The sequence below is a fragment of the Trypanosoma rangeli genome (assembly GCF_003719475.1).
Source record: "Trypanosoma rangeli strain AM80 chromosome Unknown Tra_15.4_contig_00442, whole genome shotgun sequence".
NCBI lineage: Eukaryota > Euglenozoa > Kinetoplastea > Trypanosomatida > Trypanosomatidae > Trypanosoma > Trypanosoma rangeli.
Window position 1 is genome coordinate 35 of NW_021706187.1, and position 13,509 is coordinate 13,543.

General features: G+C 52.1%; 7 protein-coding genes across 7 annotated transcripts, besides 21 other annotated features; all 7 read right to left on the bottom strand.

Annotated features, from left to right (window-relative positions):
- The first annotated feature begins 30 nt into the window (after positions 1-30).
- Positions 31-63: a microsatellite.
- Positions 64-347: 284 nt separating this feature from the next.
- On the bottom strand, positions 348-929 carry TraAM80_08625 (ADP-ribosylation factor; the record flags this gene model as incomplete). Its single annotated transcript, XM_029385368.1, has 1 exon — positions 348-929. One exon carries the CDS (start codon positions 927-929, stop codon positions 348-350), a length of 582 nt encoding a protein of 193 aa, XP_029234777.1.
- Positions 930-1,323: 394 nt separating this feature from the next.
- Positions 1,324-1,352: a microsatellite.
- Positions 1,353-1,399: a sequence feature (A-rich).
- Positions 1,400-1,467: 68 nt separating this feature from the next.
- Positions 1,468-1,494: a microsatellite.
- A 227-nt stretch (positions 1,495-1,721) lies between these two features.
- Positions 1,722-1,759: a microsatellite.
- A 178-nt stretch (positions 1,760-1,937) lies between these two features.
- Positions 1,938-1,964: a microsatellite.
- Positions 1,965-2,047: 83 nt separating this feature from the next.
- TraAM80_08626 (uncharacterized protein) lies at positions 2,048-4,615 on the bottom strand (the record flags this gene model as incomplete). The annotated part of the gene is made up of 1 exon (XM_029385369.1): positions 2,048-4,615. The coding sequence occupies one exon, from the start codon at positions 4,613-4,615 to the stop codon at positions 2,048-2,050; it is 2,568 nt and encodes an 855-aa protein (XP_029234778.1).
- Positions 4,616-4,771: 156 nt separating this feature from the next.
- Positions 4,772-4,843: a microsatellite.
- A 214-nt stretch (positions 4,844-5,057) lies between these two features.
- Positions 5,058-5,111: a microsatellite.
- A 287-nt stretch (positions 5,112-5,398) lies between these two features.
- On the bottom strand, positions 5,399-6,220 carry TraAM80_08627 (essential for mitotic growth 1; the record flags this gene model as incomplete). Its single annotated transcript, XM_029385370.1, has 1 exon — positions 5,399-6,220. The coding sequence occupies one exon, from the start codon at positions 6,218-6,220 to the stop codon at positions 5,399-5,401; it is 822 nt and encodes a 273-aa protein (XP_029234779.1).
- Positions 6,221-6,389: 169 nt separating this feature from the next.
- Positions 6,390-6,429: a sequence feature (GA-rich).
- Positions 6,430-6,553: 124 nt separating this feature from the next.
- TraAM80_08628 (trafficking protein particle complex subunit 3) lies at positions 6,554-7,144 on the bottom strand (the record flags this gene model as incomplete). Its single annotated transcript, XM_029385371.1, has 1 exon — positions 6,554-7,144. One exon carries the CDS (start codon positions 7,142-7,144, stop codon positions 6,554-6,556), a length of 591 nt encoding a protein of 196 aa, XP_029234780.1.
- A 191-nt stretch (positions 7,145-7,335) lies between these two features.
- Positions 7,336-7,427: a sequence feature (A-rich).
- A 99-nt stretch (positions 7,428-7,526) lies between these two features.
- Positions 7,527-7,552: a microsatellite.
- A 140-nt stretch (positions 7,553-7,692) lies between these two features.
- TraAM80_08629 (uncharacterized protein) lies at positions 7,693-8,973 on the bottom strand (the record flags this gene model as incomplete). The annotated part of the gene is made up of 1 exon (XM_029385372.1): positions 7,693-8,973. One exon carries the CDS (start codon positions 8,971-8,973, stop codon positions 7,693-7,695), a length of 1,281 nt encoding a protein of 426 aa, XP_029234781.1.
- Positions 8,974-9,332: 359 nt separating this feature from the next.
- Positions 9,333-9,351: a microsatellite.
- Positions 9,352-9,390: a microsatellite.
- A 253-nt stretch (positions 9,391-9,643) lies between these two features.
- Positions 9,644-9,687: a sequence feature (GA-rich).
- Positions 9,688-9,973: 286 nt separating this feature from the next.
- Positions 9,974-10,020: a microsatellite.
- Positions 10,021-10,198: 178 nt separating this feature from the next.
- Positions 10,199-10,293: a microsatellite.
- Positions 10,294-10,309: 16 nt separating this feature from the next.
- Positions 10,310-10,354: a microsatellite.
- Positions 10,355-10,910: 556 nt separating this feature from the next.
- Positions 10,911-10,957: a microsatellite.
- Positions 10,958-11,375: 418 nt separating this feature from the next.
- TraAM80_08630 (uncharacterized protein) lies at positions 11,376-12,518 on the bottom strand (the record flags this gene model as incomplete). Its single annotated transcript, XM_029385373.1, has 1 exon — positions 11,376-12,518. One exon carries the CDS (start codon positions 12,516-12,518, stop codon positions 11,376-11,378), a length of 1,143 nt encoding a protein of 380 aa, XP_029234782.1.
- A 6-nt stretch (positions 12,519-12,524) lies between these two features.
- Positions 12,525-12,589: a sequence feature (A-rich).
- Positions 12,590-12,805: 216 nt separating this feature from the next.
- Positions 12,806-12,955: a sequence feature (A-rich).
- Positions 12,936-12,976: a microsatellite.
- A 144-nt stretch (positions 12,977-13,120) lies between these two features.
- Positions 13,121-13,509, bottom strand: TraAM80_08631 (69 kDa paraflagellar rod protein; the record flags this gene model as incomplete). The annotated part of the gene is made up of 1 exon (XM_029385374.1): positions 13,121-13,509. A coding segment is annotated over one exon (389 nt), but the record flags the coding sequence as incomplete, so codon positions are not given.

A 13,509-nucleotide genomic window follows, 5' to 3' on the forward strand; every position in this document is an offset into this window, starting at 1 on the left:
GTATATATGACACTAAAATATGAGACGCGTCCTCCCCACCCCCCTCCCTCCCCTCCCAGCCCCGTGCGTGTGGGCATCGTTCCTCTGCCACATACACGTGCGGGGATTGCGGTGCAGAAAAATGGAACAACAGCCACAAGAAACAGAAAGAATGAGTGTCTGTCAACGCGATGTGCCGCCGCTCTTCACCATCCTTAATCCCTAGCAAACAGCTTAGTCTCTCCAACGAGTCATCTACACAATAGAGGGAAAAACACCCAGACAAGGGGCAAAACACGGCTACAAAGAGCGTTTGTGGGTAAGTGAAAGGGAGTCGGTGGTTCCTGCATGGGAGCCCCAAGTCCATCTCAATACCCTCGCTTCGCCCCACGGCGCGCCTGTTTCTGCCGCACCAATGTGTTCTGGAGCCAGTTGATACCCTCACTAATGCCCTTCCCCTTCAATGCGTTGGAGGCAAAAATATTAAACGGTCGATCCCCCATGAGTGTCGCAAGGTCGAGGATGTCCACCAAATCCGTCACCGCCTTGGCATTTGGCAAATCCATCTTGTTCGCATAAAACAAAAATGGAATTTTCGCTCCGTTCCCACCGGGTAACTCCCTAGCAATGTCCGGGTGCTGCAGCATCAACTCAATCTCCTCCTTAGCCACACACAGTCGGAGCTCGTCGCTGCTGTCCAGAACAAAGATGACGCCGTTGATGTTCTCATAGTAGCTCTCCCACAGGCCGCGGAACTTTTTCGCCCCACCCATGTCAAACACGGTGAACCTCACGTCCCCCCTTTCAAGCACATCTACGTTGTAGCCTATCGTGGCGGTGATGTGCTCAGTCTGGACGGAGGCCGGCTTGAGCCGATTAATGATCGACGTCTTGCCGCTGTTGTCAAGGCCACACGTAATGATGTTCAACTTTGTTTTACTTTGACCCATCGCTGCTCCCCTCTACTCCGCCGCCTCTGTTTGTGATTTGTGTTTCTTTCTATTCCTCGTGTGTGCGTTTGCCCCGCTTAAAACGTGCCGTGATGACCCACAGCCCCATTCCCGCACACATACAGAAAGAAAGAAAAAGAAAGAGCAAGCGTGGGAGAGACATCTTTTCATTAATGCGGATCATCCACACCGGTAGTTCACTTCCGACGTACGCACACAAGCACGTGCCTGTCCCCATTCCTCCCTCCTCAGTCGTTGTTTTTTTTTTTTTGCACTCAGAGACAATATTTCCACTGTGTCGTCTGCATTATCCATGTTTTTTTTTGTTTTTTCTTGTGGTAGGGGGTGGGAGAAAAAGAACGATGAACGTCTTGTTTCTGTCCCCACGTAGGAAACACAAACACACACGCACACACACACACAAAACAAAACAAAAAAAAAGGGGGAACAAAAAAGAAAAAAAACACACATATATATACACACCAATGTATGTATGAAGATATTTGTGTATATTGCCTTGGTACAAGAGCAATATACACCCCACCCACCCCACCCCCCACCCCCCAGCAAACACAAACAGCAGATACACACGGATAAAGAATGGGGGCAGCCGCCGCTACTCGCCCATATCCGCTAACGATGGAAAAACAGTTACTGCGTGCATGCATCCGCAGTGAAGATGTCAATTGCAACGGTCGTACAAAAAAAAAGAAAAAAGAAGGGGGGGGGGGGTGCAACTCAACCAAACAAAAAAAAAACAATCAACCCATCAACTGTTAAACACTGAAAGACAACAAACAAACAAACAGACAGACAAACAAACAAACAAAAGCGCACACACATTCACCCACGCACACAGACGCATAGCTACAGATGTAGTTACTTTCCTGCGTGATGCTGCATCCAAGCACGCAGGAAAAAAATAATAATAGATAAATAAAGTTGAACAGTGGAAAGAGTAAATAGAATAAGCTTGTCCTTCGCAACGGGAACTGCATGTGTGAGCGTGTGAGTGAGTGAGTGAGTGAGTGAGTGGCCTTCTCAGTGAGAGAAAAAGAAAACGAAAAGAAAAAAAAACACTGGTGGTGTTGGTTCTAATGCTTCCACTTTGGGTGCCCTTAGTCCTCTTGTCTTTCTTCCTCCGCCTTAGACTTCCCATTGCACGGCAGCTCCGTCTCCACGACGGACGCAACGCCAGAGATCATGTTCTCTGAACGCACTAGTTTTAGAAATGGCGGAGACGTCCCGGTGGGAAAAGAAGATGCGTTATCTGCCTGCAAACTCGCAGTGCCATTTCGCGAGATCGCATTCTCCGCACAAGGGGAGATTTTATCACTAGCTAGACTCAAAGCGTTGTAATGCACAGGAGACAGGTATGAAAGAAACACATCGATGGGCTCCGAAAGTCCTTCAAACACAAAGACAGCCTTATCATCCTCTACTTCGGGGCGAGCAAGACGTGTATCAGAGACGCCACTGCCATCACAATCAGCGGAGGGTGTCGGTGCGTCAGCTGCTGAGCGCGCCACATCGCATGTGGCTGGGTCCGCGATTCTACCGTCGCTGTCCTGCCGTGGAGAAAACAGCGTAGTGGAGGAGTTCGATTGTGGCAAAGCGTTTGGCTGAGGCGTACCAAAAAAATTGTGTGAGGGGAATGGTGCTTCCATGTGTGGTGGCATGCCTGCAGATGTCTCTGCAAGGGTGTTGCAAGACACAAGCGCCGTGATGTATTTCTCACCAACGTATTCCACCCTTTCTGCTCCAACAGCGCAAAACCTAGCGATTTCCTGAGAGACGGTACGCCAGTGCGGTGGTTTCGCATTGCAGCCCACGGAACTGCTCTCAAAGCTTTGCGGACCCACGCTAACTTCCCAGGACCCACCCCCTCCACCGGTATTTCTGAATTCCCCAGCTGCCGTCTGTGACGGGTTCTCCAAGGCTACAAAGGAGGAGCTCCCGCTGTTGGCAGAAACGTCCAGTTTGGGCGTTGTGGCTGCTATAAGGGTTGTTTGGGCCAATTTATGCTGCAGGTGACGCTGCAGCGCACACGCATCCACAATAAACTCGCAGTCGTTATCCCGATTTTCACAGTCCTTTGTGTTATGTTTTGCCGGAACGGAAGCATGTGCCGTAAAGAGCGGTGTTAGCCTCGGTGTGGGGCTGCTGCCACCTGAATGACTTCCAACGTCTTTTGTGGGTCCGCCCCCTCCACCACTTCTGTCGTTTCCCTCTTCTATTATCGTTGCCGCCTGTGTCAAAGCACTAGAACAGCCAGTGCCCTGGCGATGCCGTTGCTGCCGGATGGTGGAGATATCAACTAAAAAAACCGGTGGTGCATGAGAGTCTGCGTCTGGGCGGTATGTAATGTAAAAATTTTCCTCCTCTGAGGACAAAACATGAATGTTTACGTGCAGACTATCACTTGCCGCGCGAAGGGTGAGTTCGTCGCCCCATGTTCCATTCTTTAGCATAGAATTGTAGTACCGGTCCGCTTCCTCCTTACTTGCAAAGTAGCAGTCAAAGCGTTCCCGCGCACCCTTCATGTAGGTGACGATGTGCACCCGAACAATTTCGTGCAGCTCCTCGGAACCCAACAACTGCTGCGCCACAGCGCGAAACTGACAGTTTCCATCATTCTTGACACGGTGTTCTAAAAGTTGAAGTTCATCCAGACGCCGCCGCAAACGCTGCAAACCGCAGTTAATAAATTGCTCCCGCGACAGCTTCGGTGTTTCCACCTTTTTTATTGTATCACTGGAGTTGTTCTTTATTACCTCCTTGCGATGTGCCTCTTTTCCCTCCTTCTTCATAGAAATGGGCTCATGGCTACGAGTACCGCTGCGGCATTTAGCGTCATGGCGAAAAAAACGGAAAACCCCTCGCTTTTCGCTCTTACTATTTGTGGGAGAAGCTTCCAAGAGAGTCGTCACCTCTGGGGACTTCACCACGCCGATTTTCTGTGTTTCCAGTGATTCAAACGGTTGTGTTAGGCTCAGCTCCTGCATAGATATCGGCTTAACGCTGGCCGAGGAAGATGCCTTGCATTTGCCGGACATCTCCAGCTTATCTTCATCCCTGGACGGCGGTGACACCGGTTCAGGATTATTTTTATCCTCGTTCAACGTCACAGCAGAAATGGCACCTGAGGTTGGAGTCGCCGTCGGTTCTGTGAATATGGGGTCTGTTGTGGTGGTGTCTACATTCTCAGCTTTCGCTGCACTGCCACAACACCCGCCGTAGCGTTCCCTAAACATGGAGGCGGCCAGTATACGTGAGTCCCTCGCCGCAAATGGCGTGACAGACACAACCGGAGTAAAAGCGTACTTGCGGGAGTCTTTATTTAAGTTTGCGGCGGGCCCGTCCCCTGCCAAATTCGGGTCACTTAATTCTGTACAGAAGGTGAGTATGGAGTGTTGCGCTGGCAAAGATGGTGTCTGCCCTGCATTCTCCTCCCCACAACCATTGAGTGTCGTTATACCGTTGGACTCCGTCTGGGCGGGCGAAGAGGTGGCTCCCGGGGCAACGGTTTTAATGGCAATGATGTGCAACGGCGACTCTGAAAGTCTTATTACGGGTTTACATGAGAGCTCCACCGCCGCGGAAAATGGCTTCTCTGCCTTTTGCAAGAACTGCGGAGGTGAGGTATTGACCTTTCGGTCCTGTTCACTAGAGTAGCAATTACCCATGTAACCCCCTCCACGCTCGCACCAGGAAGCAAACACCCCGACAGTATCGTCCTGCGATCCGTCTGATGTGTTTAAATTAACCAAAACTAACTTTTATTCTTCGTTTTCGCGTTTGTTTGTATTTGTGTTTTGTCGTCGTTGTCGTTGTTGTCGTTGTCTTCTTCGTCTTCTTCTTATTTTCCTGCTTTTGTTTCTCTGCCTATAACTTTTTTTTTCTTTTTCCTTCTTAGTTTACGTTTTACAAGATGGCAGACGTTAGTCCCTTCAATCCCCTCCCTCTGTCAGGCGAGGAATGCACAGTCACAAAAGAAAAAGTGAGAAACGATGCTGGCAGCCATGGGCCAGAGAGGCAGGCAGACAGACAAGAAAAAAGTAAATGAGGCAATGGATGAGCCGGGCGGGGAAGAGCCTGCAGCCACACTCTTCTCCATATCCTCCCTCTTTTTTTTTCTTTTTGTCATTGTCGCCTTAGTCGTCATCGTTGTTGTTGTTGTTGAGGCGCACTTCATTTGACAGTTACTTTTCTCAATGGGTGTGCGGGGTGTTGCGTTGTGTGGTTATAACATCAACTCCTCCACCACATCTTTACTTCGTTTCAGAGGGAGCCCTCCCTCCTTCCGCTGCGTCCACACATGAATGCACACATGCACCGTTTAACTCATTTTTTTTCCCCCCCTCGCCCGCCCCCTCTTTACTGTTATCGCCCTCCCACCCCACCCCGCACCCTTCACTTCAGTCAAAAGGGAAGTCACGGCGACGGCAGCTGTTACCAACACCTGCAGGCTACTCCGTCTCATTGTCCTCACGAAGCCACTCCTCCTCAAAGGCGTGCGTGATGGCGCTGCATACGGCTGCTGCAGACATGCCCCTGTCGCTGATGCGGATGCTTTTCACCTCTCCCTTCGGGGCGTACGGCGCGTCAACGTCACCCTTCGACATGCCACCAACAATAAACGCAAACGGGTGAAACTGACGTGCCTCGGCAGCCTCGCTATGACGCTGCGCAAAGTGTGTGGACGGGGCGTCCCCCACCGCCACTGCAGGAGCCGCGCCTTCATGGGTTTTCGTGGCCCCACCATCGGCCGTACCGCATGCGGCGCAGAAGGCGTAGAGGTCCGGAACCTCGTCACCGTCCTTCTCCACACGATACAAGGTGCAGTTGGGCGGGATGTGGTCTGTGACAGGGTTCCTTACAACACGCAGCAGCGAAAGGTGACCATGCGCCGCCCGCACCTTCATCTTGTATAGGCACGACACCATCATCTTCTCAAAGAGCCGGATATGTCGGGGCACCCGCAGGCGTGGGTCCACGGCGATAACAACGCCCTTCTTTGTGCGCAGAAACACCTGCAGTAGACCTGCGCGGTTAAGTGGAGAGTCCAGCAGGTGCAGCAGCGTCTGATGGACAACGTCGGGTCGCCACTCTGCGGGGTCCTGCTTGTTGCGTGCGTGGTACTGACGGTGCTTCTCGGACAGCAGCTCAAAGCCGTAATCCGTGCGCACAACAGAGAGAGGACAGTGCTCAAGAATAATAATAACGCGTCGCCACCGCAACTTCTCTTCAGCTGACTTTGGAAGCCGTGCAGACTTCTGCCGGTACTCCATCTTTCTACCGCTACTACGGCCCCCACCTGCACGACAGCGCGCCGGTCGACAGGGAAAGCTCTCCCTTCTACGTCCTAGTTGGTTGGTTTCGGGTCAAGCGTCCACGGCGTGTGGATGTGCGGTGGGCACTTCGCCGCAGAAACTCACAGCGCGTCCCCGGCAGCAGCAGAAGCACAGAAAGAAAATGAGAAAAGAAAAGAAATGACAAGTCGGCAATGCCGCCTCCCACATTAGCAACACCAGCGCACATTGGAAAGAGAAAAAGGAAGTATCAAGGCACACGCCATACACACTCTCTCCGCCCGCACCTTTTGCAGCAGGTACGACGCTGCTCTACCGCTCCACCTGAAACGTCTCCTTCTCCCTGCCTTTGAAGCAGAGCAAAATCTCATTCGTCGCATCCCCGCGCAGCGTGTCATGCACAAACGTCGCCTCCGCTAAAAACCCAACCATCCCGAGCGCCCCAACAATGACGCCACAGATGACATTGGAGTACCACAGTCGCTCTCGCAGGGGGCCCTCCGGCAGCTCCACGAAGAGCGCCAGTGGATTTTCAGCAAACTTAATGGCGAAGGTATCCGTGCCCGCCTCCCGCACCGGCTCTACGGTCGCTGTGACGTTAAGGAACATGCGCAGCCCGACCAACGCAACCCCGTCCGCCGCCTGTGCAAAGGTGCGGCAGGCGGGCGTCTCACTGCGTACGCTGTACTCCTCAACAAGTCGCGACCCAATCCGCCGCCCCATCGCGTCCAACTGCTGATTGATCGTCTCCACATCCTCCTCCTGCGTCAGGTCGGCCACCATCTGCTGCACCAGCGCACCATACGTGATCGCAAAAAACTCCGCACTCACCTTTTCGCCGCTCTCAAAGGCCTTTTCCCCTTTATTCGAGGAAGTTGGCGCAGCTGCGGGCGCTTTTTTCATATATAAAAATGTATATATGTTCTTGTTACCGAGGTTCCGTTGTGTTTGGTTGCTCTCCTGTCTTTCCTTCTTCCTTTTCACACTGTGCGCCTTCTACCCCCCACGAACCAGAGACGGGGCAACAACAACACGTCTCTTCCTCTCACAGCGTTAAGCGACTAAGCCCCAATCAACACACACACACACACGTCATCAATAAAAATAATAATAATAAATAAATAAATAAAAAGCAAAGGAACTAATTAAAAATAACCCACAGACACAACAACAAGAAAAATAAAAACGATAGAGGCAGGCGTTGTAGTGAAGCAGTTTACATTTATTTGTACATATGCGGTTAGGCACACAGTCGTCGTACAGGAACTATCATATGCATGCGTGCATATATATATATATATATATATATATGTGTCCGTTGGTGTGTGTCCAGCTCTTCTAGCTTCCTTCCAAGCTCAGACCACGGCTGCATCGACGCCTGCTGTGACAAGGCAGTCTCCTTTACATCCCGTTTTCCAGACCAAACAAAAAGAAAGTCAAATAGCATTTCCTCACCTCCTTGGTCGTCCCTTCTTTTTCTTTGAGGTGTTTTGCTCCTTCTGAAACTTCACACGAGCCATGTAGGCACGAAAACAGGCCTGGATGGTTCGCGTGTTTTGATTCAATGCCTCCTGCATATCCTCGTAGTGTTTGTCCCGCATCGACTCAATGAATTTCTCTAGCTCATACTCGTTCTTTGACGTGAGTAGCACCCTGAGTTCCTCCTCAAGCGCAACTATAGCCTCTGTGTCTTCCTCCGCCTCCTTATTGAGAGCCGCTGTGGCAGCATGCAACGTTGACATCTGCAAGTCGTACTCCGTGATTGCAGCACTCACGGCAGCCTCTTTCTTGGCCCGCTGGGTCCGTAGCATGCTAGACTCCTCGTGATTTTTTGCCACCAATGTCCTTAGCGCTTCTTCATGTTTGGCGGCCAACTGCCGCACCTCCCCCAAGTGACTTGCATCATGCGCCTGGCGTTCCTCCTGCAGTTGTTGATTCACCTCCAGAAAGGCCGCCAGCTCCATGGCGACCACGCCGCGGGTGTATTCAATTTCCTCTTCTATCTGCTGTATCTCAGTGTCGAGGGCTGCCACCTCTGCCATGCGGGATTCCTTTGTTTCCTGGTACTCCCGCTTCAACGCCTTGACATCCGCCGAGGCCGTTTTTTCTTTATTCACCGCCTCGTGGAGAATTCTATAGTTGTGAACATCCTCGTTCACGGTCGTCTTATTACGTACCGCGATGAGTGCTGCCAACGCCTCCATGACGCGCTGCAGAGCCGACACCCCGGGGTCTAGCAGGGGCGCCAGCGCAGAATCCCCCTTCATGATGAAGGCATTGGCCCGCCGCTCCTGGATCTCTCGCACCATTGGCACATACTCGTTATCCCGCAGGGTGTCCAGGACGGCGCGAAACAGCATGTGGTGCCGGTTGAGCCCCGTCTCCTCCACGCTACCCACCACCGTCGCCGCCTCCAGCATATCCTTCTCAAGCTCCGCAAACTCCGCCATCTGCAGCAGCACCTCGTTACCGTCAACGTCAGTTGGGTCCCCGTGGCGTTTCGCGACGCCGTAAATGAGCTGCGCCGCATATACATCTTCGTCCTCCTCATCCTCATCGCCCTCCTCTGCGCCGCTGCAAAGTTGGGTATGAACGGTTTCAAGGCACACCTTTCGCGTCCAGGGGGTCATGTCTACCGGCAGGAGCGACACAAGCTCCAGGTCTAGCAGAAGATCCTGTAATACGTACTCGATCTTATCGGCTTGGCGCCGCGTCAGCGCGTCCATGTCCATTTTACACCCTACGCCTTCACTTCTTCCTTTACACTTGGTTTCCTGCAAGACTACTTGTGATCCTTCCGAGGTCGCGGTGAGCGCACCAGCACGTGTGTCGTGGTGATGCAAGCCCGGGGGGGTGGAAGGAGGGGAGGGGTGCAGTGATGTGCGGCCTCCGCTTTAACCAAAGAGAAAGTGCAGGGACAAGCAGAAGAAGACAGAGACCCACCAGGGAGACGGTAAAGTGCACTCAACACAAAGTGCAAGCCCAATGTCGGGGGTCGCACACAGACAGAGTGATGGAGAGAAAGTGACGTGATGACACGTCGCATGCCTGCAGCCATACACACCCCTCCAATGCATGAAGACATACAAGCATATAGATGTAAACATGTGGATATATGGAGATATATCTATATAGATAGATAATGGATATGGATATATCTCGATCTAGTGCGTCTGCGTACGTACACTCATAGAGGTGTAATCTCACACTCAAGCTTCTACCAAAAACAAAGTAGGCCCCAGGGACAACAAACAAACAAACTAGAAGGGCAAAGGAGGAAATGCAGCAAGCAACGATGAAAACAATATATATATATGTACTAATAATAATAATGGAAAAAAAAAAAAAAACGAACGCAACGGAACCAGCCGATGGTGGGTTTAGGCGGAGTGAGGAGGACACAAGAAAAACATATATAAAACAATAAACAACAAAAAAAAAAAAAACCAATCATGTATGACCGGAGACGGTGCGTTTCTGCCCTTCCGCAGGTGCACCATACACACACACTGCTGCATCGTACCGCCTGTTTCCTCCTGTCAGTCCCCCCACGGAGGAGACAAAGTTTCACAATGCGGACGTGCACTTCCATGTAGTACGCGTGCATCACAGCCCCGCCCACGTCCCTTTTCCTTCCGTTCACACGCCCGTGTTATTTCCCCCAGACGTCTTCACCCTCCACCCCCACTGCCCTTTCCGCGTGCACATGTCACCCATCGCCGCTCCATATTTACACATCCACCCACCCCACCCACACACACACACACATACACACACACCAGTTTCATTCCGGTAACTCCTTCTATTATTTGTTTCCTCCTCCTCCTACTCTGCCGCTCACTGCTTATATGCCAAGCACATGCATGCAGGCACAGTTCAGAATCATCACCACCCCCTTCGCCTTCTCACTTTGTTTGTTTGTTTCTTCCTTCCGTGCGTTCATGGTGATTCATCAGGGTTTCGTTTGTTTGATTTGCTTCTTTTGTATTCGTTCGTTTTTTTTTCTTTAAAGCATTATTTTCTGTCTTTTGGTTTTGTTTTTGTTTTTGTTTCGTATCTCCTTTCAGTTCTCTCGATGCTCTCTACTCTACTTTCCCCCTCCCTCTCCCTCTCAACCTCCATGCATGTATGCCACGACTTCTGCTCTCTCCGTCTCTTCGCATCCTTTTGTTTGGCGTCCCTGACGCCCGCAGATAATAACGCCGTCGCCGCCACTGCAGTCCGCTGCACATGGCAGACAATTTCCGCCGCAGTGGTGACGGGGGGGTGGTGCAGCGGGGCCTGCTGCGAGAGGTGGACGCTGAGCGGAACGCAAATCTGAGGAAAAAATCCCTCGCTTCTTTGTGCCTGCCAACTCTTCCCCTCTCCCGCCGCCTCACTTATCTCTTTCTTTTTCCCCTGCATTCCCGCCGCCCCCAACTGTACTACGTCCCACCCCGCCGCTCATTCGTCTGCGCACAACTTCCTTCCTTTTTTTTTTTTTTGTGTGTGTGGAGTCAAATTTTATCCGCACCCACGCACGCACACACATGACTCCACCCTGCACTGCATCAGCGTATAACAATGTGCAGCCACAGCAACGCCATCAGTGCAGAGAAGCATACACATATACGTACATGTACATGTACACATCCTCGCCTCGTAGAGAGCCACAAGGCAGATTTTTTTCTGTTGTTGTTGTTGTCGTCGTTTTCTTTTGTTGTTGTCGTTTTTTTTTAAGCAAAATAATAAGAAAAACGCATTTTGGTCCAAAAAGTTGCATGGAAGGAAGGAAGGTGTCAATGAAGAGAGAACAACGCCACGAAAACACTGACGATGACGTCTGAAGACTTGTCCGGACGGTTGCAGTTATCCTGCGGCCTGCGTATAAATTTATCACCAGCAGGTGTATGCGTGTGTTTGTTGGCCTCCGTTGATCACAGGCACCGCGTGCTGCCCACCACCGTGTTCGCCGCTGGTAAAGTTTGTGCACTGCAGGCATCACACAAACCGTTCGTATATGCAGATGGATAGATGGATATAGAGGCAAATATTATTATGTTTATTCTCCACATCTCATAATTCACCGCACCCCCCTCCGATTCCTCCAACTTCGGACGCCTCCTCCACCCTCCTCGGCGGTGGTCCACGACGCTCAGGCAGACGCCAGTGAGCCAATGACGTCCACGTCCCTCTTCGTAAACTCATGCGTCGTGAGGCCGGCGCAGCTGAAAGAAGCTCCTGACACGTCAACGACTGGACGCAGCTGCTGCTGCAACTCCACGTCGGTGGCCGCCTTTGTCTTGCGAGTCAACTCAGCAATGTCCTCCTTGGGCCACACAACGCCGCAGTTCATTTTGGCTGGCAACCCTACCGGGGCGGGCAGCCGCGCCAACTCCGCAGCCAGTGCCGCGGGGTCGGACCCTGCGCGGACATGCACCCATGCCACGACTTGCTTGTCATAGAGATGACGCACGACAACCAGCTTACGCAGAGAGGTATTGGTGACCCTGATTGCATCCTCCACCGTAGCACGGTAGGGGACGTCCTGTAGAATGGCTGCCACGTTGAAGGAACCGGCGACGCAGATGTGCATCCATTGCGGCAGGGCCCCACTGTCAGCGGAGCCCTTGCTGTGCCGGCTCTCCACCTTGAGTGCCTTTGACAGGCGCCTTTCCTCCTCCATCATCTCCGCAAGGAGCAAACAGGGAGACCCCTCATTCTTTACCTCGGCGAGAACGGTGGCCGCCACACTCATGCGGGGCTGAAGCATGCAGACAACACGCAACTTTTCCTTCACTTCCGCGTCAATCTGCCTCTGGAAGCTGCTAACGCTCTCCTTCAAGGCAGCTAGTTCGGCCGCCTGCTTCTTCTTCAGCTCATCAAACCGTTCGCGGTTCTTATGCTGCACTCGCTGCTCCTCCCTCTTCAGACGCTCCTCCTCGCGCTTCTGCGCAATCAGATGGCGGCCCAACTTCTCCTGCTGCGTCGACAACTCCCGCCCTGTTTGCTCCAGCAGCACCAGTTGTGCGAGCAGGTGCGTCTTGGGCAGCACCCGCAGCGCGGGGACATCCTCCCGCCGCCGCTGGACCTCCTTCAGGTAGCGCGACGTGCCGTAGGAGTACTGCGAGGTGAACGTGGCACTGAGATCCATCAACCGCCCCGTCGCCAAGGCGTGTGCGCCACAGCCGTTGTTCGTGGGCGTTGCTGTCGCCGCGAAGGTCTGAGAAGACTCCGCACTGCCGTTGCACGGAATAAAAAGGCTGAGGGTAGGCCCCACAGACTCGTCAATTTTCATTTTTTCAAAAAAAAAAAAAATAATAACACAACGACAACACAAAATCACGCAAACAAAACAAAAAACTCAAAGCCACTCAAATCACAGACGCTTATACCTTGGCGATAAACCTCGCTATTTTGCTCTCACGCTCTAACGATCTGCGCCACGCACCGCACAAACGACACGCGTAACCTCAAACTCCTTCGCTACGGTGAAAAGAGGGGGAAGGCAACAAACAAAAACAAAAACAAAAAGCAACATCTGCACCACACGACAAACGTCACACGCAACAGCGCCACCAGCAGCAAACAAACAAACCCACCACGAAGGAAACAAACAAACACACAAAATTAATAAGTAAAGCACAGCATTCAAATAAACAAAAAAAAACATAACTAAAACATCCAAACCTCACATCCAAAACGCAACCACGACAACAACAAAAATAAAAACAATAACAATAACAATAATAATAAGGCAATTAATAACATTCTTCACCCCGCACTCCTGGCTGAAACACAAACAAATCATACATAACGATCATACATCAATTTAGAAAAACAGCAAGGGGAGGAGGGGGGCAACGACACAGCGACGACCGCGACACCGGCGGGCACGTATTACTGCGTAATCTGCTGCACTGTCTTGCCGCGGTACTGCCGGCTCTGCAGCGTCTTGGAGCGCTTCAGCTCCTCGCGCTCCGCCGCAATCTTCACCTCCTCCTGCTTTGCCAGGTGGGCACGGTACTCGACCATCTTGCTGCGGCGTGTCAAGTTGCCATCCTCCACCTCCTCGGCGGGGTGGACAAACTCGATGCCGGCCTGGTTCAACGCGTCCTCGGTGGGGCCAAACATCTCCAACGACTGCGCCATCTTGTCCTTCAGCATCTCCAGCTCCTCCTCCACCTGCGCGCGGAGCTTGTACAACTCCTTCTTTGCATCCGAGTGCTTCTTCGCATTCGGGTCAAACGTCTCGATGGCAACTCCAGCTGAATGTGCGTCGTGCGGAT